Genomic DNA, 26,134 nt, shown 5'->3' on the forward strand with positions numbered 1-26,134 from the left:
TACCGTGCCAACCATATGATATCGTGCCACCCCAGGCTTCTTAAAGACTGAAGTGATACTTGCAAATTTCAGAAGATAGCAGTCTCAATTTTTACCAGTAGGGAGGAGGCACTTGAGCCTGAAGGCACACATACAATGTTTTAGTGATAGCTTCTTCTCCCCCACCATCAGATTTCTGAACGGACATCGAATCCACGTACACTACCTCACTATTTGGTTTGATTATCTGTACAAATTAAATAAATAGAACAAAAAGAGAGGGGAAAAAAGGAGGAAAAAACCTGAGGTAGTCTTTAGGGGTAGTGCTTATCTAATGGCAGAGGAGAAGAAGCTGTACGTGAATCGCTGAGTGTCTGCCTTCAGGCTTCTGTACCTCCTTGCTGATGGTAGCAATGAGAAGAGGGCATGGGGTTGAGCGAGATAGATCAGCCATGATAAAAGACCATAAGTCCATTAGATATAGGAGCAGAAGTAGGCCATTCGGCCTATCGAGTCTGCTCCGCCATTCAATCATGGCTGATCCAATTCATCCAGTCATCCCCACTCCCCTGCCTTCTCCCCACATCCTTTGAGGCCCTGGCTAATCAAGAACCTATCTATCTCTGTCTTCAATGCAACCAAAGACTTGGCCTCCACAGCAGCTCACGGCAACAAATTCCACAGATTTACCACCCTCTGACTAAAGTAATTTCTCCGCATCTCTGTTCAAAATGGACGTCCTTCAATCCTGAGGTCGTGCCCTCTTGTCCTAGACTCCCCCACCATGGGAAAGGGCAGAGCAGATGCAATGGGCTGAATGGCCTAAATCTGTCCTGCGTCTTATGGTCTAATATTGTATAGACATAACAAGGTATATCCAATAACACACAGAATATTGTGCATTTCTCTGTAAAATAACGTGGGCTCTTCATTGTGCAGACAAGAAGGTAACATGAGGCAAATTGGGGTGGCATGGCAGCATAGCGATTGGCACAACGCTTCACAGCGCAGGCGACCCAGGTTCAATTCCCGCTGCTGCCTGTGAAGAGCTTGAATGTCCTCCCCGTGACTGCGTGGGTTTCCTCCGGGTGCTTTGACTAGGCTAGGACTAAATCGGGGGATTGCCAGGGCCTATTCCGGTTGTGTCTCAACAAATAAACAAACAATATTAGAAAATCTGTAAACAAGAGACAATCTGCAAATGCTGGAAATCCAAAGCAACACACGCATTTTGCTGGAGGAGCTCAGCGGGTCAGGCAGCGTCTGCGGAAGTGAATAAACAGTCAGCGTCTCAGGCCGAGACCCTTCTTCAGGACTGAGAAGGAAGGGGGAAGATGCCAGAATAAAAAGGGGAAGGAGGGGAAGGAGGATAGATGGAATGAGCCAGAGAGGAAGGAAAGGTAAAGAGCTGGAGAGGAAGGGATCTGATAGGAGAGGAGGGTAGACCATAGGAGAAAGGGAAGGGGGTGGTGATAGGAGGATGAGAAGAGGTAGGAGATCAGAGCGGGGAATAGAAGAAAAGGGGATGGGGAAGGAAATTTTTTTTTGGCAGAGGGAGAAATCGATTTTCATGACAGTTCATAGCTCCTTGAAATATAGCCACATAGCTACACAGGTCAATAAAGTGGATAAGAAGGCTTATGGAATGCTTGCTTTTATTAGTTGAGGAGGTAATGCTGTAACTTGATAAAGCTCCTGCTCAGCTACATCTGGAGTATTGTGTACAGATCTGGTCAGCCCACTATAGGAAGGATGTTGAGGCATTGCAGAGGTGCAGAAGAGGTTTACTAGGATGCTGCCTGGTTTAGAGGGCATGTGATATATCAGGAGTCTGGCTGCTTTCTCTGGAGGGCCAGAGGCTGAGTGGAGATCTGATAGAGCTTTACAGAATTACAAGAGGCATAGATAGAGTGGACAGAGAGTACCTCTTTCCCAGGGATGAAACGTCTGATACAAGAGGGCATCCATTGAAGGTGAGAGGGGGTAGGTTCAAGGGCGATGTGAGGGGTAAGTTTTTTACTCAGAGAGTGGTGGATGCCTGGTATGGTGGTAGAGGCAAATAAATTACTTTATTGTCACCAAACAATTGATACTAGAGCGTACAATCATCACAGCGATATTTGATTCAGCGCTTTGTGCTCCCTGAAGTACAAATCAAAATAAATATAATAAAAATTTAAATTATAAATCATAATTAGAAAATAGAAAAGGGAAAGTAAGGTAGCGCAAGTCAGGTCCGGATATTTGGAAGGTACGGCCCAGATCCGGGTCAGGATCCGTTCAGCAGTCTTATCACGGTTGGAAAGAAGCTGTTCCCAAATCTGGCCGAACGAGTCTTCAAGCTCCTGAACCTTCTCCCGGAGGGAAGAGGGACAAAAAGTGTGTTGGCTGGGTGGGTCGTGTCCTTGATTATCCTGGCGGCACTGCTCCGACAGCGTGCAGTGTAAAGTGAGTCATTAGAGGGATTTAAGAGACACTTGGATAGGAATATGGACGTGAGGGAGATGGAGGGATATGGACGTGAGGAAGATGGAGGGATATGGACGTGAGGAAGATGGAGGGATATGGACATGGTGTACGGAGGAGGGATCAGTGTTTGCGTGATTTTGATTTGCTTTTTAGCTGGCTCAGCAGAGTATTTGTTCCTCTGCTGTATCCTCTACGTTCTGTGACAGACTGTGGTCCTGAGAGTAACAGAGGGTATGACTTGGGGGGGATTAAATTCAATAACACAATGTGGGATTATGTATTCAATGCTTTATACACTGTAACACGTGGGATGGTGTGGGGTTGTCTGTGTAGATGGGAGGTTCGGTAACACAAAGGACTATCACATAAACATAAAAGGTATGTACAGAAATTGCTAAGAGGAATATTAAATGGGAAAAACACTCATTAAAGGACATTGAGATATTGTATTGACTGGAAAATCAGAACCAATACAACAAGTTACGTTTCGGGCTGTAAGCCTTAATCATGACTGAATGAAGACTTTGATACGCCAACTGTTTACTTCCCTCATTCGAGGCTGCCTGACCTGCTGAGTTCCTCCAGCTCAGGAATATGCTACAAGCAGGGTGTGGGCTGGGGGGATTACAGCTCGTTAAGTGCCAGTGGGCTAACACGCAAATAGCAGTAACACTAGAGTGGGTGTTATTGACTGTAGGCTAACACATGCTAGGAGATTGTGCAGAGTAAAGGATTACACCCTGAGAAATGCAGTTTAGTGCGGTTGTAGAAGAATTAAACCCAGTGATTCTCAGTGGAATATCACACCGACACACAGATTACAAGCAGTGAGATTGATCAGAATCAGCATCAGGTTTAATATCACCGGCATACAGTACGGGTTCAGAAATCAGATGGCGGAGGGGAAGAAGCTGTTCCTGAATCATTGAGTGTGTGTCTTCAAGCTCCTGTACCTCCTCCCTGATGTAATGAGAAGAGGGCATGTCCTGGGTAGCGGGAGTTCTTAAAGTTGGACATAGCCTTTTTGAGGCTCTGCTTTTTGAAGTTGTTTTGGATACTACGGAGGCTAGTGCCCGTGATGGAGCCAACTGATTTTGCAACTTTATGAAGCTGAATTCGATCCTGTGTAGTGGCTCCCCCAACACATTCCTTCCATACCAGAAGGTGATGCAGTCAGTCAGAATGCTCTCCACGGTACATCTATAGACATTTGTGTGTTTTAACCGATCTCCTCAAACTCCTAATGAAATATGGCTGCTGTCTTGCCTTCTTTATAGCTGCACCGATATGTTGGGTCCAGGTCAGATCTTCAGAGGTACTGACACCCAGAAATTTGAAGCTGCTCACCCTCTCCACTTCCGATCCCTCTATGCGGATGGGTGTGTGTTCCCTCATTGTGCCCTTTCTGAAGTCCACAATCAGTTCTATGGTCTTACTGATGGTGAGTGCAAGATTGTTGCTGTGACCCCACTCAACTAGCTGGTATATCTCGCTCCTGTATGCCCTCTCGTCTCCATCTGAGATTCTATCATCACCAGCAACAGCAGAGTAGGTAAGAGAGATTAGAACGTTGTAGATCTAGCTACACTTACTAATGCACAGGGGATCTTGTAGGAACTATACGACACAGGGGTATTCCAGCACCAGAAATCAGGTTCAATAACCGCTGCTGTCTGTAAGGACTTTGCACGTTTTCCATGTGACCTGTGTACGTTTCCTCCAGCTGCCCCGTTTTCCTCTCACAATTGGCGCCACGGTAGCATGCCAGTTAGTGAGACGCCAACATATCTCGGGGCGTACAGGAGTTCAGAGTTCGATTCCGGTGCCGTTCCGTAGGGAGTCGCCGTACGTCCTCCCTGTGGAATGCCGGGGTTTACCCCAGCTGCTCCTGTTTCCTCCCACAGCCCCAAGGCGTACAGGGCAGGCGACTGTCTCATTGTAAGTTGCCCCGTGGTTCCTTCAGGGTTAATCGGGTTTGTCGGGGGTTGCTGGGGTCGAAGGACTGGAAGGGCCTACTCCGCGGTTTATTGCCAAATATAATTTGAAAAATAGAAATTCCAAAGGCGTACCAGTTAGGATTAGTAAGTCGTGGGTATGCTATACTGGTGCCGGAAGCACAACAACACTTGCAAGCTGTCCCCAGCGCATCCTTGGACTGTGTTGGATTGATGCAAATGATGCATTTCTCTATCTGTTTTGATGTTTCAATGTACATGTGAAAAATAAAGCTAATCTTTAATCCTTAACATATCTGCTACCATACAGTGGGATTGTATATGGGCAGGGGGACTATTTCTACTGATACAGATTTATGTCTATTCACATGCAGAGAGTGGAGGATTATACTCACTTACACACACTAGGATATTCTATAGATCAGAGAATTATGCTCGTGAAAATACAGAGAATACTACGTCGACAAAAGATGCATTCGGCATGATCAAGCATGGGATATTGTGTATATGAAAGAATTGTTCCATTTAACCAACAGTGGACTACTATGAAAAAGTACATTTACACCCACAATAAACAGTCTGCATTCTGGGCCAAAACCTAAGGAAAGATTGAATAGGATAGGGGTTTATTCATTGGAATGCAGAAGGCTGAGGGGAGATTTGATAGAGGTATGCTAAATTATGAGGGGTGTAGATTGGGTAAATGCAAGCTGGCTTTTTCCACTGAGGTTGGTGGGACTACAACCAGAGGTCAAGGGTTAAGGGTGAAAGGTGAAAAGTTGAAGGGAAATGTGAGGGGAAACCTCTTCACTCAGAGGGTGGTGAGAGTGTGGAACAAGTGGTGCGTGTGAGCATGATTCCAGCGTTTAAGAGAAGTTTGGATATGTACACGGATGGGACGGCTGTGGTCTCAGTGCAGGTCGATGGGAGTGGGCAGTTTAAGTGGTTCGGCATGGATTAGATGGGCCAAAGGGCCTATTTCTGTGCTGTTCTTTTTAAATGACTGTATGATTCTACAGCCTCTGTCCGAAACATCAACCGTTTGTTCCTCTCCATAGATGCTGCCTGACCTGCTGAGTTCCTCTGGCATTTTGTGAGAATTGTTTGAGATTTCCAGCATCTGCATAACCCCTGTATTTGGGATATTTTATGGCTTGTCTAGTGGGATATTGTGCACAGGAGGGTGGAATATTTTGTGAGGAGGATTAAACTCAGTAACACACCGTGGGATGTTACATAGTTCAAAGTAAATTCAGATGAATGGGGGGTGACCTCATTGAAACCTATTGCATGGTGAAAGGCCTTGACAGAGTGGATGTGGAGAGGATGTTTCCTAAGGTGGGGAGTCTAAGGCCAGAGAACACAGCCTCAGAATAGAGGGGCAACCTCTTAGAACAGAGATGAGGAGGAATTTCTTCAGCCAGAGAGTGGTGAATCTGTGGAATTCATTGTTACAGGTGTCTGTGGAGGCTAAGACTTTATGTATATTTAAGGCAGAGGTTGATAAATTCTTGATTAGTCAGGGCATGAAGGGATGCCGGGAGAAAACCGGATAATGGGGCTGAGAGGAGAAATGGAATGAACAGGCCTGATGGGCCAAATGGCCTAATTCTGCACATATCTTATGGTCTAGATATATTATCAATGCTTATATATATATCACCCTGTTTAACCCTAAGATTCATTTTCTTGTGGGCATACTCTATAAATCCAATAACCATTATAGAATCAACAGAGAAGAAAACCAGTGCACAAAGGAGAACAAACTGCAAATACATAAAAAAAGTAAAATAATAATAATAATAATAATAATAATAATAATAATAATAATAAACAGGCAATAAATATCAAGAATATAATTGCAAGATTGCACCAGTGAACCACGGAGATGTACTGCGGACGACACACCTGTACATACAGAAACACCCAGTGGATATTGTACACAGGAGAGTTGCATCTGTAACATATGGTGAATTCTACCGTAGATATCAGGAACTGCCTCACCTGTGGAGATCATCTGTTCTCAGTACCAGAAAACTACAGTGAAATCCAGTCATAGAACATAGAGAGTGCAGCCCATGTTGTGAGAACCTTTTAACCTACTCCAAGATCAATCGAGTCCTTCCCTCCTACATAACCCTGCATTTTTCTATCATCCATGTGGCTATCTGGGAGATTCTCCTACGCTCCAGGGAATAAAGTCCTAACCTATTCAACCTTTCTCTGTAACTCAGTTTCTCAAGTCCTTTCTCCAATCACCTTAAAATTGTGCCTCCCTCAAGAAGCAATGTGGGAAAAGCCTCTGGCTGTCAAGTCTGTCTAGGCCACTTATCATCTTGTACACCTCTATCAAATCACTTCTAATCCTCCTTTGCTCCAAAGAGAAAAGACCCAGCTCGTTCAACCCCGCCTCATATGACCCGTTCTCTAATCCAGGCTGCCTCATATTGGGCAGTGAGGAAATGTCCATAAATTGGGAGATTAGAGGGAGGAGATGCCTAGAATAGCAAAGAGATGCTCAGCCTCGCATGAAGAGACCTTGAAGGTTAACCTGCAGGTTGAGTCGGTGGTAAGGAAGGCAAATGTAATGTCAGCATTCATTTCAAGAGGACTAGAATATAACAGCTAGGATGGAATATTGAGACTTTATAAAGCACTGGAGAGGCCTCACTTCGAGTATTGTGAACAGTTTAAGGCCCCTTATGTAAGAAAGGACGTGCTGACATTGGAGAGGGTCCAAAGGGGGTTCACAAAAATGATTCCAAGATTGAAAGGCTTGTCATATGAGAAGCATTTGTTGGCTCTACACACTGGAATTCAGAAGAATGAAGGGTGACCTCATTAAAACCTATTGAACGTTGAAAGGCCTTGATAGAGTGGATATAGAATAGGCATCCATTAGTCTCAAGACCACAAATTTGCGCCTTGGAGAGTTGAAGCCACCAATGTTGTCCAAGGGAAGGGCAAGGGCCGATACAGCTTGGCACCGGTTTCGTCGCAGAGCAGTGTGTGGTTCAGTGCCTTGCCCAAGGACACAAAACGCTGCGTTAGCTGAGGCTCGAACTAGCGACCTTCAGGTCACTCGACTAACGCCTTAACCACTTGGCCACGCTCCAACAGTGTGTATATGGACAGGATGTTTCCTATAGTGGGGGTGGGGGGAGGAGTCTAGGAGACAGCCTCAGAACAGAGTTGAGGAGGAATTTCCTAAACCAGAGAGTGGTGAATCTGTGGAATTTGTTGCCACGGGCAGCTGTGCAGGCCATGTCATTGGGTATATGTAAGGTGCAGGTGGATAGATTCTAGATTGGTCAGGGCATGAAGGGATATGGGAAGAAGGCATAAGATTGAGGCTGAGAGGGAAAATGGATACACCATAGACTCGATGGGCCAAATGGCCTAATTCTGCTCCTATATCTCATGGTCATATGCTTTTTTTTATTCTGGATTAACACTGCCCAAGACTATTGGGGTATATTAGCCCTGCCTACAGATATTTCACATTAGCCAGCAGATTACCATATCAATGGTAAATTTGCACCAAACTTAAACCCAACTGCTGGAGTGGGAACTCTGTTGCCCCTCCTCCCATGGTTCCCTCTTCTCTGCTGCCAGATTCCTCCTTCTTCAGCCCTTTACCTTTTCTACATAACACCCGCCTACAGGATTGGTGGGGGGGGGGGGGCGCTGGAGATATGTCTCTACCAAAGGAGGTGTAAGTCTCTCCTTCCCTCCACTAGCCTGCAGGTCACCCTTGGGCAAGGTGTGGCACACCCCCACCAAATCAGGGTCACGTGAAGCCAGGGGGGCGCAGGTAGTGGATGGTCGAACGAGCAGATCACAAGTCCTGGTTATACGACCACTGACGCCAGGCAGACAATCTCTGAAGAGTATTGATAATGGCTGAGGGTCACCCGTCTTGTAAAGACACTGCCCAGAAGAAGGCAATGGCAAACCATTTCTGTAGAAAAATTTGCCAAGAACAATGCCATAGAAAGACCATGATTGCCCATGTCATACGACGTGGCACATAATAATAATGATGACGACGAAGACAATGATGATGATGGCTCCACCTATCCACCTTGCCTCTCAGCTGGGATCACCTATCACCTGTTTAGCTTGTACTCCTTCCCCTCTCCCCCTCCCCATCACCTCATTTTAGCTTGCTCCCCCTTCTTTTCCAGCCCTGGTAAGGGGTCTCAGCCCGAAATGTCAATTCTTTATCCGTCTCCATAGGGATCAGGGGTTCCCAGCCTGGGGTCCACAGACCCCTTGCTTAATGGCATGGGTGGGAACCCCTGCTGGTCAGATAGCACCTGACCTGCTGAGTTCCTCCAGCATTTTGAGTGTGTAACTCCTTGACCTTCAGTGTTTTGATGCCAGCAACTTAAAGCACTTGAGTGAATTAACTGAACAGAGATTAATTTCCAATTTGGCGGCACTGGGTTTATTTCCCTGCCGATGATTCCACCTACTCACCTTACCTCTCACCTGGAAGCACATTCCACTGTAATCATACCCCTTTCCTGCACCTCATTCACCTCTAATTATAAAGCAGGCACTCTCTGCTCGCAATGTCCGAGATCCCTACAATTCAGTGGACTGCCATCTAAAATGAACCTTGGCCCATGGCTGGGGGGTAGGGTTGGACTGTGGTAGACCTGACACTGTGTCTGAATCAAAACCCTCAGGGTCTTAGGTTCAGTAGCAGATGGCATGTGAACCATCAAGAGATCAGTTAGCCTCAGTACCACTGGGAGAGCGAGTGGGTGGACAGGTAGGAACTGATGGCATGTGTCCGCACACCCAGGCGCTTCCTGAGAATCACAACGCAGATCTCCTGTGTTGACCTAACTATATTCAGCGACTCTATAAGGTTCAGAAGCCCTCCCTGGTTAAATCGGACAAATACGCAGAAGGTCCCACGGCATTCTGGTAAACCAGAACCAGCTTTAATATCTCCTGCATATGTTGTGAAATTTGTTGACTTTGGTGAAGCTGTACATTGTAATAAATAATAATAGAAAAAAATTGTGAGTTACATGAAATACATATTCAAGAGTTAAATTAAATAAGTAATGTAAAAGTATAAATAATAAAGTAGTGAGTTAGTGTTCATGGATTCAATGTCTATTCAGAAATTGGATGGTAGAGGGGAAGAAGCTGTTCCTGAATCGCTGAGTGTGTGCCTTCAGGCTTCTGTACCTCCTCCCTGATGGTAGCAATGGGAACAAGTCATGACCTGTGTGGTGGGGTTCTTAATGATGGACGCCACCTTTTTGAGGCATGGCTCCTTGGAGATGTCCAGGATACTACAGAGACTAGTGCCCATGATGGATCTGACTAAGTTTACAACTCCCTGCAACTTATTTTGACCCTATGCAGTACCCTGGTCCACCCCACCTCATATCAGACAATGATGGAGCCAGTTAGAATGGAAATGTCACTCCACTCTTCAAGAAGGGAGAGAGGCAGAAGAAAGGAAACTATGGGCCAGTTAATCTGACATCAGTGGTTGGGAAGATGTTGGAGTCGATTATTAAGGATGAAGTCTTAGGGTACTTGGAGGCACAATAAAATAGGCCATAGTCAGCAGGGTTTCCTCAAGGGAAATTCTTGCCTGATGAATCTGTTGGTATTCTTTGAAGAAGTAACAAGCTGGATAGACAAAGGAGAATCAGTAGATGTTGCATACTTGGCTTTTCAGAAGACATTTGTCAAGGTGCCACACATGAGGCTGTTTACGGGAAAGATTCTAGCATGGATAAAGCAGTGGATGATTGGCAGGAGATAAAGAGTGGGAATGAAGGGAGCCGTCTCTGACTGTTTTCCAGTGACTGGTAGTTTTCCACAGGGGTCTGTGTTGGGACCGATTCTTCTTACATTATATGTCAGTGGTTCAGATGATGGACTTGATGGCTTTGTTGTAAAATTTTCAGACGATATGAAGATAGGTGGAGGGGCAGGTAGTGTTGAGGAAATAGCCAGATTAGGAGAATGGGCAAAGAAATGGCAGATGGAGTACAGTGTCAGGAAGTGTGTGGTCACGCACTTTAGTAGAAGAAATTAAAGGATTGACTATCTTCTAAATGGAAAGAAAATACAAAAAACTGAGGTGCAAAGGGACGTGGGAGTCCTTATGCAGGATTCCCTAAAGGTTAAATTGCAGTTTGAGTCTGTAGTAAGGAAGACAAATGCAATGGTGGCATTCATTTCAAGAGGACTAGAATATAAAAGCAAGGGTGTAATGTTGAAACTTTACAAAGCACTGGTGAGGCCTCACTTGGAGTATTGCGAGCAAGTTTGGGCCCCCTCTCTTAGGAAGGATGTGCTGAAACTGGAGACGATTCAAAGGAGGTTTACGAAAACGATTCTAGGATTGAATGTCTTGCCATATGAAAAGAGTTTGATGGCTCTGGGCCTGTATTCACTAGAATTCAGAAGAATGAGGGGTGACCTTATTGAAAGCTACTGAATGGTGAAAAGCCTTGACAGAGTGGATGTGGAGAGGATGTTTCCTATGGTGGGAGAGTCTAAATCCAGAGGACACAGCTTCAGAATAGAGGTGCATCCTTTTAGATCAGAGATGAGGAGAAATTTCTTTAGCCAGAGGATGGTGAAATCTGTGGAATTCTTTGCCACAGGCAGCTGTGGAAGCCAAGTCTTTGTATATATTTTAGGTAGAGGTTGATATATTCTTGATTGGTCAGAGCATAAAGGGGTACAGGAAAAAGGCATGAGGTTGGAGCTGAGCGGAAAATTGGATCGGCTATTATGAAATGGCCGAGATGGCTCGATGGGCCAAATGGCCTGATTATGCTCCTATATCTTTTGGTCTTATGACCTAAAAGATTGTTTTTTAGATATATAAAGAGTAAAAGAGAGGCAAAATTGGTTTAAAGGTAGATGAGTCACCTGAGCCAGGTGGATTTCACCCCAGGGTGTTGAAAAGACAAAGCTGTAGAGATGTGGAGGCATTAGTAATGACCAAGTTCAAATTTAATTATCATTCAACCATATATGACTATATGAATGTAGCTAAATGAAATGGCGTTCCTGTGGGGCCAAGATGCAAATCATAGTACCAATAGTTTAACACAACACAAGGCACATATATAACACATATAAGATAGCAGTAACCATGCAGCCCCACACAAAAAATAAATGCATCGCCCACATCCTTGAGTGACATGTTCTGTAAATTGACGGTATTGTGTGTTATTGGTAAGAACAAGCAGTTTTCAGCAGTCCGCAGACAAGTGTATGGATGCCTGCTATCCAGCTCGTCTTCCACAGAGCAAATACTGGAGAGCAGCATCAACGGATGGGACCTGCCCTCTATCCAGCATGGATGCCGCGATATACTGCTGCCAGCATCGCCAGCAACTGGGCTTGTATACACTGGAATTTAGAAGGATGAGAGGGGATCTGATTGAAACATATAAGATTATTAAGGGATTGGGCACACTGGAGGCAGGAAGCATGTTCCCACTGATGGGTGAGTCCAGAACTAGAGGCCACAGTTTAAGAATAAGGGGTAGGCCATTTAGAACAGAGATGCGGAAAAACCTTTTCACCCAGAGAGTGGTGGATATGTGGCATGCTCTGCCCCAGAAGGCAGTGGAGTCCAAGTCTCTGGATGCATTCAAGAGAGAGTTAGATAGAGCTCATATAGATAGCGGGGTCAAGAGATATGGGGAGAGGGCAGGAACGGGGTACTGATAGTGGATGATCAGCCATGATCACAGTGAATGGTGGTGCTGGCTAGAAGGGCCGAATGGCCTATTCCTGCACCTACTGTCTATTGAGTCTCATGGATGGCTGCAACAGGCAAGCCCACAGCTTGAGGCCTAATCCTCACTATAACCAATGCCACATTGAGGCGGTATTTTACATTACCAATGTCCAACTGAGTCGTACAATCGCTAGGGAAACATCCAAGCCAACCTCTAGCTGTTAGACTGCACACTGCCTTTCTGGACTGACTCTAATACCTTTCTGTCACAGGATCGGCACCAAGTCCAGCTTCTGCCAACAAGCAGCTCACTGATGGGGTAGACCTGCAGTACTTGTTCTTCATGTCCAGCAATGTCTTGTGATTAAAAAAAAAGATGTTTAAAAAAGACGAAAGCACCTTTGGTTGTCCCTAGGGAGGCTGCTGTGTCCAAATGTGCTGCCATCTTACCGGAAGTCTGAAAGAATCATTTAACAAGAATCACTAGATACTGGAATGGTTTTAGAGGGCTGGAAAATTGCAAAGGTCACTCCACTCTTTAAGAAGGGAGGAAAGCAGAAGAAAGGAAATGACTTCAGTGATTGGGAAGCTGAAGGATGAGGTTAAAGGTGAGGTTTCAGGGTACTTGCAGGTACGTGCAAAAGTCGGCTGAAATCAGGCTCCAAGGTTTAGGATCAAAAGAGGCAGCAGAGAGTTGGTGCTATCCAGATCCATCATGGGAACTGGCCTCTCCCCATTCTCGAAAGGAGATACCTCAAGGAGGCATCAACCATCATGAATCACCTCTGCCACCCAGGACATGTCCTCTTCTCCTTGCTATCTTCAGAGGGAAGGCCCAGGAGCATGAAGACATCAGAAATATTGATCATGTACACGGCAACTGTCCCTGTCCACACCAGTTTGCATTCCATCTATCTCACTAACCACTCTGTTAACGTGCCTCAAAGCAATCGTTCTGCTCCTGCACTCCTTTCAACTATTCTATCCAGTCTACCCCACTGGTCTTCATTCTTGCTTCCAAACAATATCACATTACACTTCACTGTGTCCCCCACAGGACCTACATTGAAAAGCCGAGTGGACATGGAGATGGTTCCAGCAGTGCACTAGTCTGGGACCAGAGGGCACAGCCTCAGGATAGAAGGACACCCCTTTAGAACAGAGCTGAGGGGGAATTTCTTAGGCCAGAGGGTGGTGAATCTGTGGAATTCATTGCCAGAGATGGCTGTGGAGGTCAAGTCACTAGGTATAGTTAAAGCAGGGTTCTTTTCCACTCTCCCTTTCTCTTTTATCCAATCTTTACCTGTCATTGTTTTCACTCTATCTCTCTTTCCCTCTCCTTATCTCTCTCTTTATCTCTCTCTATATCTCTCTCTATCTATTGCACTCTCTATCTCTTTCTATCCCTCTCTCCATCTCCCTCTCTCCCACCCTCTCCCTTGATTAGGTTCTTGATTAGTCAGGGTGTCTAATAAGTCTCAATAGTGGATACAACTTTTACAAGTCTATGGGGCTGAGAGAATAGTAAGTCAGCCATGGTTGAACGGTGAACAGACTCGATGGGCTGAATGGTTAAATTCTGCTCCTATGTCTCATAGTCTTATACTTCATAAAGTTAAGTTACACACAAAGTTCAACGTAAGTAACTCCTTAACATCTGATTGTCTTAGCCTCACTTCACGTTGTTACATTACGATTACCAACGGTTTTATCTCTGGAAGCTTAAACTGGTTAAAGATTTTTGAGAAGACCAAGCAAGACGTGTGAGATGATCAAGGACTGGTTGCGACTGGAGAGAGAAAGTCCATCCCATCCTCACCGCCCTCCTCCCACCGACACGGCCCCCCCCACCCCGAGAAAGCAGCATAAAGAGTTGCATGCTCAACTGGGAGCCACGCAAGTCTTACCAAGGGACAGGCTGGTTCTTTACGAGCAGTCCTTGAAGGAAGTCCCACTCTACGCTAACACATTTCAGTTCATTGTTGTATTGGGTTGCCATCTTTAACATTCAGCCACCTTCCCAGAGTCACCTGGCTTTACAGCATCCCTACAGGGCTTTTGATTGGCTGGCTTCTTGAGTTTTCCTTGACCTCCTAAAAGAGGGGTGAAAGAAGAAAATAAAGTTGGATTTTACACAACACCGTGCTTATTACATAGTCCTTCTTTATAGTCTAATGTCTTCCACTGCAGAAGTTATCTGACCGTAAAAGCTTTGACAAAGTGGGACATAATCTCAGGATCGTTGCTTTGGCTGGCTAGTGTCACACATGCTAGAAAGATCCCAGTCACAATCCTCATTCTGAGGTGAGATGGTTCATGTTGGAAGTTACATTTGATTGGCCTCCTCTAGGTAGTGAAGGGATTAGAGAGTTAAAGAAAGTAGGGAATGGTGAGGCAGTGGGTGTTGTGGGAAAATGCAGAGAAGCATTCCATGTAGACCATGGAAGAGTAGAGCACCGAAACAGGCCCTTTTGTTGTGCTGAATCAGCCAAAAAGTAGATAAAAAACACTCCAAAAATGAATCCCTCCTACCTACACAATTACCCTCCAGCTTCCTTACATCCATGTGCCTACCTAAAAGCCCCTGATGTATTTGCCTCTCCCACCATACCAGGCAGTGCATTCCAAGCACCCACCACTCTCTGAGTGAAAAAAACTTACCGCCCACATCCCTTTTGAACCAACTCCCTCTCACCTTCCTTGCATTCCCTCTGGACATTTCTACCCTTGGAAACAGATACCCTCTGTCTACTCTATCTGTGCCCCTCATAATCTTATAAGCCTCTATCAGATCTCCTCTCAGACTCCACCTCTCCAGAGAAAACAAGCCAAGTTTGTCCAACCCCTCATGTTAGCACATGCTTCTCTGTGGAATGTCCTCCATTTTCTCAATTGGAGAACTGGCTCCTGGGAAAAAAAACACCAGAATAGCCCAGGTTTACCTTTATGGGTCCTCACAGGCTAATTTCCGAATCATTGGCTGATCAGGTAAACTATTGGCAGAAGGAATCCAAAAGTCACAATTCCACTGAAAAAAAAATCCAGGGGCACGTAAACCAGGACTTGAAGAGGAAGCAAAGACTCAGCAGAAGTCTGAGGAGTGTTGCTTTAGAAGTAAAGCAGGCAGACATTGCCTATAGATGTCCCACTATGGCCAACAGGAGAAGCAAAGCATTGTGGGTTGCAGTTGTCACGGAAATGGCTATGGACTAGTCAATACCACCACCCCCGCTTACAAGATGGAACAGGTGAAGAATGTGCCTCGTTTAAAGAGCAATGCAGATGGATAATATGCTTCCTCATGAGAGGAAATAAAATAGTCTTCAGTCGATGGCAGGTCTCTGGTCCAGTTCTGTCAAATTTTCTAAAATATTAAGTAAGTGAGTGAGAACCCAGGTTTCCAAATTTAAAATTCATCTTACCCAACTTATTTCTGTGCCTCTTAATCTGGATGTACTGTGTGACATTTCTACAATTCAGTGATGACATTTATGATGAGTTTTCCACTGCAGCAGCATTGCCTTCAACTCAATCCCTCACTTCCTAACCTTGGTGTGGAAGGTAGGGAGAGGGAGATGGAGATAGAGAGGGAGGGAGAGAGAGAGGGAGAGAGAGAGGGAGAGAGGGAGGGAGAGAGAGAGAGAGAGGGAGAGAGAGAGAGAGAGGGAGAGGGAGAGGGAGAGGGGGAGAGAGAGAGAGAGAGAGAGATAGAGGGGAAGGAAGGGAGGAAGGGAGGGAGGGAGAGAGAGAGAGAGGGAGAGAGAGAGGGGGAGAGGGAGGGAGAGAGAGAGGGAGAGAGAGAGAGAGGGAGAGGGAGAGGGAGGGGGGAGAGAGAGAGAGAGAGGGGGGAAGGAAGGGAGGAAGGGAGGGAGGGAGAGAGAGAGAGAGGGAGAGAGAGAGGGGGGGAGTGGGAGGGAGAGAGAGGGAAGGGAGAGGGTGGGAGAGAGGGAGATGGAGAGAGGGATAGAAAGAGATAGAGAGTGCAATAGATAGAGAGAGATATAGAGAGAGATAAAGAGAGAGATAAGGAGAGGGAAAGAGAGATAGAGTGAAAACAATGACAGGTAAAGATTGGATAAAAGAGAAAGGGAGAGTGGAAAAGACAGAGAAAATGATAGAAAGAACAATAGAAAGAAGAAGAATGTGAAAGTGAAAGGAGAGAGAAAAAGAAATAAAACGAAAGTACAGAAAGAGAGAGAAAGAGGAAATAACAAGAAATAGAGAGAAGAGAGGAGAGCAGAGGACAGAGACCCAGGTTCAATACTGACCTCGGGAACTGTCGTATGGTGTTCGTGTTTTCTACTTCTCACTGCCTGGGCATCCTGGGGGTTCCAGTTTCCCCTCAAAGGTGAGCAGATCAGTAAGCAAATTGGCAGTTATAAATGACCATCAGTGTGTGAGATCTGGGCAAAATGCTGAGAATGTGGGAAGAAAAGAAAGGATTTGTATAGGGTCGTTCTAAACAGGTGGCTGATGGTTAGCAGAGGGGTCTGGTTTCCTGCATCCCTCTTTGAGTCCATGAGAGGGAAGGAAGGATCTGGTGGGGGCAGAAGGAAAGAAGGGAGGAGGAAAGCTGTGGAGAAATAAAATACCTCTCCAGAGAATACACGCTATTTATCCAAGATTCAAAATCTAGATGGCTTAATGTCATTTCCAGTGCACAGGGGTAAAGGGGAACGAAATAATTGTTACTCTGGATCCGATGTAGCACAAAAGACAAAATAAGATAAAGAACACAATAATATAAAAAACAATAAATATAAGATAGCTTATAAATACATAGCTTTATTTATTTATTGAGATCCAGTGAGGAATAGGCTCTTACAGCCCTTTGAACCATGCCACCCAGCAACTCCTCCCCCGATTTAATCCTACCCTAATCATGGGACAATTTACAATGACCAATTAACCTTCCAACTGGTAAGCATCAATGAGACAAAGCCTCAACTCTCCACTCCAACACTGGCCCACTCACACAATGACCAATCCACTTAAACCTAACACATTTTTATTGTTCTTTGCCAGGTGCCTAATTATGTGCAATCCAATCTCTCCTTGGGACTTTGGTGCGCGAAATGTGCCAACTGCCCTGCTTGCTTCTTTTAAACTCTCTCTCCCTCCAAGCAGTCTCATGCCTCCTCAGGACTGTGGCACGCAAAATGCGCTGACTGCCCCAGCTCACTTCTTCCTAACTACTGCAGCGCAGTTTCCGTACCACGCAGTGATGCAGCATTAGGACGCTCCCTACTGTGCATCTGTAGGAGGCTGTGCATATTGACGTGCCTCGTCCAGCTCTCTTCAGCCTCCCCAGAAAGCAGAGAACTTGGTGAGCTTTTCCGACCATGACTAATTCACAGCAGGCTCTCAGGATGAAACAAAGAGGCTGTGAGCTGCAGCACAAGTGAGCTGGTTGTGGTGCTGTTATGGGTTTGGAGCGGGTGAGGAACATTAGCTCCTTCTTTCCTGGGTTGATGCTGACAGGGCCTTTCTGTTCCCAGATGGACAATCTCAATGAGGAGTCCCGAGTTTGTTCGGCAGCACACTCATTCCTCACTGGCTTTGTACAGCCACAAATACACGTCCTACCTTCCCCTCCAGAGTGTAATTACCTAAACGAGCAGACAGAATCAGATTCAACACATACAAACAAGCTGGAGGAACTCAGCAGGCCGGGCAGCATCCGTCGAAATGAGCAGTCAACGTTTCGGTCCGAGACCCTTCGTCAGGACTTGAAGGGTCTCGGCCCGAAACGTTGACTTGCTTGTTTCAACAGATGCTGCCCGACCTGCTGAGTTCCTCCAGCTTGTTTGTACGTGTTTGATTTGACCACAGCATCTGCAGTGTACTTTGTGTTTAGAATCAGATTCAGGTTTAATACCATCAGCGTGTATCATGAAATTTGTTCTCTTTGCGGCAACAGTACAATGCCATACATAATAATAGAGAGAAAATACGAATTACAGCAGGTATATATATTTTTTCACCCCCCCCCCCACCCAGGACATGTCCTCTTTTCACTGTTACGATCAGGGAGGAGGTACAGGAGCCTGAAGGCACACACTCAGTGATTCAGGAACAGCTTCTTCCCCTCTGCCATCTGACTCCTAAATGGACATTGAACCCATGAACACTACCTCACTGTCTTTTTTAATATATATTATTTCTGTTTTTGCACTATTTTTAATCTAGTCAATACACACACATATATATACTTACTGTAATTGAATAACTTACTTTTTTTCTATATTTATTATGTGTTGCATTGAACTGCTGCCACTAAGTTAACAAATTTCATGACACATGCCGATGATAATGAACCTGATTCTGATTCTAAACAGTTAACTTAAATAAGTAGTGCCAAAATAGAAATAAACAAGTAGTGAGGTAGTGTTCATGGGTTCAATGTCCATTCAGAAATCGGATGGCAGAGGGGAAAAAGCTGTTCCTGAATCACTGAGTGTGTGTCTTCAGGCTTCTGTACCTCCTCCCTGATGGCAGAGGGAAAAAGCTGTTCCTGAATCACTGAGTGTGTGTCTTCAGGCTTCTGTACCTCCTCCCTGATGGTAGCAATGAGTCCTGGGTGATGGGGGTCCTTAATGATGGACGCCATCTTTTTGAGGCATCGCTCCCTGAGATGTTCTGGATACTATGGAGGCTGGGTGGCCTTGATGGAGCTGACAAAGTTTACAAATCTCCACAGATTACTTCGATCCTGTGCCGTGTACACCCCACCCCCATTCCAGACAGTGTTGCAGCCAATTAGAATGCTCTCCATGGTACATCTGTAGGAATCAGTCAATCAGCAGGCCCCACTCTTGCCCCTGAGGCAGGGGATCCAGCCTCATATTTCGAGCACAGAGAGCCAGCGCTCCCCAGTGCTGCGTGAGTACAGTCAGAAATGGCACCTTTCACAAGGGAAATTAAACCAGAGGCTGGGCATGTCCTCTTGGGGGACATTAAATATCAGAGGAGTCCGCTGGGAACTATGACTGTCCCGGGTGTCAGTTTAAACACTGGATTATCAAAATCACCTTTATTTCCACTGACATATTACATGGAATTTGTTGTTTTGCAGCGGCAAGATGGTGGAATACATGAAAACTACGATTTACAAAGAAATATTTAAAAAAGAGAGAGCAAAAAGTGGATAATGTTCATTGTGATCAGAAATCTGATGGTGGAAGGGAGAAAGCTGTCCCTAAACATAGTGTATTTGTCTTCAGGCTCCTGTACTTCCCCCTTGATGGTAGCAACGAGAAGAGGGGATGTCTTGAGTGGTGGGGGTCCTTAACGATGGATGCCGCCTTTGGGCTGCAAGGGCCACTTATCGTGCTGTATCTCTAAATAAATTTTAAAAATTAAAAACTCACACCCAGGAACTCTCCATAAATGTTAGTACTTTCTCAGGGAACCCTGATATAAATACTAACACACTGCTGCTAACTCCTTTGCAGTGGCAGCTCGCTGAGATAGTGACTCACTGTAAACGGAAGATCAGGAGCACCAGGGCAGTTCCCTGGTGTGTGTCCGTATTAATGAGGACTCCCAAAGGTATTTCTGTATATAAGAACACATTCACTTAGTCTAGACAAGAGAAAATCTGCAGATGCTGGAAATCCAACACACACACACACACACACACACACACACACACACACACACACACACACACACACACACACACACACACACACACACACACACACACACACACACACACACACACACACACACACACACACACACACACACACACACACACACACTCACACAACTCAGCAGGCCAGGCAGCGTCTATGGAAGAAAGTACAGTCAATCCTGCCAAAGGGTTTCAGCCCGAAATGTTGACTGCAATTTATTCACATAGCCTCCCCAGCATCCAGCATATCTTCAGGAGCAGTGCCTCAGAAGGGCAGTGTCCATCATTAAGGACCCCCACCTCCCGGGACATGCCCTCTTCTCATTGTTACTGTCGGGAAGGAGTTACAGGAGCCTGAAGGTACACACTCAACGATTCAGGAATAGCTTCTTCCCCTCTGCCATCCAATTTCTGAGTGGACATTGAGTGTCGTTAATAATTCATTTCACATTCGATGTTGGGAGACTAGTGTCCATGAGGGATCTGGCTGAGTTGACGCCCCTGTTTCCGATTCTCTGTGCACTGGGACAGAACGGCCACATAGTGGTTAGCAGGATGGGACAGCCAACCCAGGTTCAACTCGGGCCGCTGCCGGTAAGGAGTTTGTACGTTCTCCCCGTGACCTCCCTCCGGGTGCTCCGGCTCCCTCCCACTGTCCAAAGACACACCGGTCAGTAGGCTAATCGGTCATTGGAGATCGTCCCATGATTAGGCTCAGATTAAATCTGGGGGTTGCTGGGCAGCGCTGCTCGAAGATCCACGCTGTATTGCAAAGAATAAAAATAAATCATAAAAGAATTGGTCCCTCTGTACGAAGCTCCCCATGGAAAGTTCCTAACGAATTCTGGAATAACTGTGAGCCTTCTTTCCCGTCCAGAAACACGGACAGTCACCGTGTCTGTATTGGGTAGAAGTCAGTTGTACAGACACAGTTTTATAAATGATATCTCCTGTAATCCAGTGTCAAGTCTGAGCTGGTAGCACTGTGAGCTGAGCCTCACTGAACTAGCCTGCCGCAGGCAACTATCAGGCAGCTCATCTCTAATATCACAAGGCTCGAAAATCCAATTACTCCAAGCGGCTAATCTCGCCGCGGTATCAGTCACCTCTGCGCCCTCCCTCTCTCGAGGCGCGGGAAACTCTGCTGAGCAAACACCCCAGCGCCGCGTAACACCAAACGCGCCAGCACTACCCTGGGGTCCAGGATTCAAAGCAGCTCTAAATTATCAAGGGAGGGCAATTCTGAGGTAAGTTAGCAACTAGGGCCTAGAGTTCTGAATGACTACCTAGAGGCAGATACCAACAAGTAATAAAATAAGTCATAGAGTCATAGAAAAGTACAGCAGAGAAGCAGGCCCTTCGGCCCATCTAGTCTGTGCTGAACCATTAAACTGCTTAGTCCCATTAACCTGCACTGGACCATAGACTTCTATACCTCTACTATCCAAACTTCTTTTAAACATTGAAATCGAGGTCACAAGCACTAGCTCCACACTCTCACATCCCTCTAAGTGAAGAAGTTTCTCCCTCACATTCCCCTTAAACTATTCACCTTTCACCCTTCACCCATGACCTCTGATTGTCATCCCACCCAACCGCAGTGGAGAAAGCCTGCTTGCATTCACCCTGTCTACACCCCTCATAATTTTCTACACCTCGAACAAATCTCCCCTAAGTCGTCCATGTTCCAAGGAATAAAGTCCTAACCTATTCCATCTTTTCTTTGTACTCAGGTTCTCCAGTCCCAGCAACATTCTTGTAAATTTTCTCTGCACTCTTTCAACCTTATTTCCCCCTTTCCTGGAGTTAGGTGACCAAAACTGCACACAACACTCCAAACCAGGCCTCACCAATGTCTTATACAAATTCGATATAATGCCCCACCTTCTGTATTCAGTTAATCTGCGCAAGTCCGGAGTGGCTGGTGAGGCCTGGTTGGAACCGCTCACAGCATCCGGGAGGAGGGGCGCTGAGCAGTACAACCGCGGCCCGATAAGGAAGGAAAGCAATAGCAGTGGCTCCACTTTCAGATCCGGCAGGGTTTTCACGTCCCTATCGTGAACATCTCCGTCGCTCACAACTTGGACACAGCAGCTGCCCTCGAACACACAACACAACTGCACAAATCTAACTGTCGTCGTTGGAAACAATGGACAACCAACCAATCAATTTGGCACAACATTGTTTGCCGACAGGACTGCACCTGTTCCTGAGCTGGACCGCTCTATGTTCGATGGTCTATGGACCATGGACCACAGAACACTCACAAATTTCTATAGATGTACCATGGGGAGCATTCTAACTGGCTGCATCACTGTCTGGTATGGTGGGAGTGGGGGCCGGTGCTATTGCATAGGATCGAAGTAAGCTGCAGAGAGTTGTAAACTCAGTCAGCTCCATCATGGACACCAGCCTCCTGGACATCTTACATAGAACATAGAATAGTACAGCTCATTACAGGCCCTTCGGCCCACAATGTCGTGCCAAATTCCCATATAACCCCCCCACCTTAAGTTCCTCCATATACCTGTCTAGTAGTCTCTTAAACTTCACTAGTGTAACTGCCTCCACCACTGACTCAAGCAGTGCATTCCACGCACCAACCACTTTCTGAGTGAAAAACCCTCCTCTAATATCCCCCTTGAACTTCCCTCCCCTTACCTTAAAGCCATGTCCTCTTGTACTGAGCAGTGGTGCCATGGGGAAGAGGCGCAGGCTGTCCACTCTGTCTATTCCTCTTAATATCTTGTACACAGAGTTGTTATCTTCTTGTTATCTTCAAGGAGCATTGCCTCAAAAAGGTGGCGTCCATTATTGAGGACCACCATCAACCAGGTCATGCCTTATTCTCATTGCTACCATCAGGAAGGAGGTACAGGAGCCTGAAGTCACAAACTTAATGATTCAGGAACAGCTTCTTCCCCTCTGCCGTCCAATTCCTGAATGGACATTGAGACCATGAACACCACCTCACTACTTTTTTTTATTTCTATTTTTGAACTACATACTTAATTTAACTATTTTATATATACTTACTGTAATTCACATTTTTTCCTCTACTATTATATATTGCTTTGGACTGCTGCCATAAATATAACAAATTTCACAACTTATGCCAGTGAGAACAAACCTGCCTCTGATTCTTCCCATCTTTTTCTTTAGTTTCTTTGCAATCTGGACATCGCAGGGAAGGCCGGAATCTATTGCCTGTCCTGATCTTTACAGTACAGCTGTAAGATCAGGGTTCAGTTACTGCCACTGTCCATGAGGAGTTTGCAGGCTCTCCCCACGACCACGTGGGTTTCCTCCAGGTGCTCTGGTTTCCTCCCACAGTCCAAAAAGATGGATGCGTTAGGGTCAGCGAGCTGACTGCGCGCTATGTTGGTGTCAGAAGCATGACTGCACCCCACGCACCCACACGTCTTCAGACCGTGTTGGTCGTTGATGCAAATGATGCATTTCATTGTAAGTTTTGATGCATGACAAATGAAATTAATCTTTATCGATGACGATGTGACGTCCTTAGATACAGAAACGGAATTAGGCCATTTGGCCCGTCAAGTCTACTCCGCCATTACATCATGGCCGATCCATGTTCCCTCTCAGTCCCAGGCTCCCTCCCCATATCCCGTCGTGCCCTTCATGCTCTGCCAGACAACAGTGCAGAATGTGCAGGCTGCTACCCTACAGCTACAGATTATCTTTCCTTCTTTAATATTAATGTTTCTGACATCTCAATGTGGCCAGCCCCGTGGTGCGTTCTGCTCCAGGGCTTGTCGAGGCTTGTCACCTCACTCCTCAGACAAAGGTGAGAAGCCATGCATTCCTTCCCTTTGGTAGTGGAGACTGGGTTATTGAAGCAGGCTTAACTCTCTCCAAATGAAGGGCCGTGATGATGCTTCTCGGCCTGAAACGTCGACTGTTTACTCTTCTCCATAGATGCTGCCTGACCTGCCGAGTTCCTCCTGCATTTTGTGTGGGTTTTTCTCTCCAAACGTACAGTCCTCTCTCAGAGCCTCCCAGTTGAGTGCAAACCGAGCCCCCCCCCCCCCGTCCCACCAATCAGCCCCTTTGGTTGTTTCCTGGAGCCAGAGTTCTGGGCCTTCCACTGAGGTCTGGCTCTCCACACACCCTGAGGGAACTAACTATATGATGGGCTGGATTCTTGTGGAACAGTTGGTGTCAGGATGGGCCAAATCTTATCCAGCTCAGGGAGATTTTCTTCTGGATCTTCTATTCTTAGGTTACATCTGAGCCACTGTGTGAGGAGCAGTTCTTTCTGCAGATACGGATGGGTTGGTTATGGAAAAACATTAAGACCTCAGAGTGAGTCAGGTTAGGGAAGGTCATGTTCAGATTAAAGAAAGTGATGGTTGGGTCAGAATCGGTTTTGTCTGGTCAATATAGGTCACAGTCAGGTCAAGATAGGTGATGATCAGGTCAGGATCTGTCATGGTTAGGTCAAGTAGGTCATGATCAGATTGGGGTAAATTGTGGTCAGGTCAGGATAGGTTGAGGACAGGTCAGGAAGTTCATGGTCAGGTCAGGATAGGTTGTGGACGGGTCAGAAAGGTCATGGTCAGGTCAGGATAGGTTGTGGATGGGTCAGAAGGGTCGAGGTCAGGCTTAAGAAAGTCATGGTTGGGTCAGGATAGGTTGTGGTCAGGTCAGGATAGGTTGTGGACAGGTCAGAAAGGTCATGGTCAGGTCAGGATAGGTTGTGGACGGGTCAGAAAGGTCATGGTCAGGTCAGGATAGGTCATCGCCAGGTCAGGATCTGTCATGGTTAGGTCAGGATAGGTTGTGGACAGGTCAGGATAGGTTGTGGACAGGTCAGAAAGGTCATGGTCAGGTCAGGATAGGTTGTGGACGGGTCAGAAAGGTCATGGTCAGGTCAGGATAGGTTGTGGATGGGTCAGAAGGGTCGAGGTCAGGCTTAAGAAAGTCATGGTTGGGTCAGGATAGGTTGTGGTCAGGTCGAAATAAAAACCAAAAATTGCTGGAAGAATTCAGCAGGTCAGTCAGTATCTGTACGGAAAGAAAAACACTAGCAACGTTTTGGGTTAGTGACCCTGTTCTAATGAGAAGTCCCCTACATTCCTCTACACAGTGGCTGCCCGATCTGCAAAGTATTTTTGGGGTTAGTTTGGATTGGCTGTAGTCTGGTCTGGTTTATAATGGTTCTGGATGGGATTGGTTGTGGTCACTCTGGGTTTGGATTGGCTGTGGTCACACTGGGTTTGGATCGGCTGTGGTCACACTGGGTTTGGATCGGCTGTGGTCACTCTGGGTTTGGGTTGGCTGTGGTCACTCTAGGTTTGGGTTGGCTGTGGTTACTCTGGGTTTGGATTGGTTGTGGTCACTCTGGGTTTGGATCGGCTGTGGTTACTCTGGGTTTGGATTGGCTGTGGTCAGACTGGGTTTGGATTGGCTGTGGTCGAGACATACACATTGGAACTGACACAATCCTGTGAGTACCGACACATATCAGGGAACTCGAATAAATACTGACATGATCCAGGGAACCAAAGATATACAGTAGGAACATGCTGGAAATATTAACATAATACTGGGAGTATCTTATAAATATCTACATTCTCCCAGAAAACTCCATATGATTGCTGACAATTGTTCAAGGACACCCTATCAATACCAATAATCTTTCAGTGACTTTGTGTAAATACTGTGAAACACTCCAGGGAACACCCTGTGTGTACTGATACATCCTCCAGCATACCCGGTAAATACTAAACAACTCCTGAGAATATACACGCACTGCCCAGAACTCCAGGTAAATGCTGAACTAATCTATTTTTTAATTTTTAATCTATTCAATATATGTAATTGATTTACTTGTTCATTTATTATTATTCTTTTAATTTTATTTATTATTTTTCTCTCTCTGCTAGATTATGTATTGCACTGAACTGCTGCTGCTAAGTTAACAAATTTCATGTCACACGCTGGTGATAATAAACCTGATTCTGATTCTGAATTACTAAAACACTCCTGGCAACTCTGTATAAGTGCTGACAGACACCCAGGAACTCCCTAAACACAATGGAATTTTCCCAGTAGAGCAGAGGAAAAATATAAAAGTTCCCAGGAACAAGGTTGAAACACACAAAGGAACCCTCTGTAAATGCTGATAATGTTCATTGGGATTCCTTGAGATTGCTGGCAGCCTCTGGGGAACCCCCTTTAAATGTTGCTGTTCGTTTGTTACGAGCCATGTCGTATGACATCATTATTATCTGCCGTGTCATATGACATGGGTGATCATGGTCTTTCCATAACCATGATTGTTCTTGGCAAATTTTTCTACAGAGTGGTTTGTCCTTGCCTTCTTCTGGG

At 45.8% G+C, this 26,134-nt stretch overlaps 1 protein-coding gene across 1 annotated transcript in view; it reads right to left on the reverse strand.

The window, feature by feature from the left end:
* The window catches only part of LOC132381756 (neuronal PAS domain-containing protein 3-like), a 611,027-nt gene that overhangs the window by 371,167 nt on the left and 213,726 nt on the right, over window positions 1-26,134 (reverse strand). The window contains exon 2 of the mRNA XM_059951328.1: window positions 14,049-14,234. Within this exon, the coding sequence (XP_059807311.1) occupies window positions 14,049-14,149 (101 nt within the window). The 5' untranslated portion in view covers window positions 14,150-14,234. The remainder of the gene's footprint in view (window positions 1-14,048; window positions 14,235-26,134) is intronic.

The sequence above is a fragment of the Hypanus sabinus genome, chromosome 26 (genome assembly GCF_030144855.1).
Source record: "Hypanus sabinus isolate sHypSab1 chromosome 26, sHypSab1.hap1, whole genome shotgun sequence".
Lineage (NCBI taxonomy): Eukaryota > Metazoa > Chordata > Chondrichthyes > Myliobatiformes > Dasyatidae > Hypanus > Hypanus sabinus.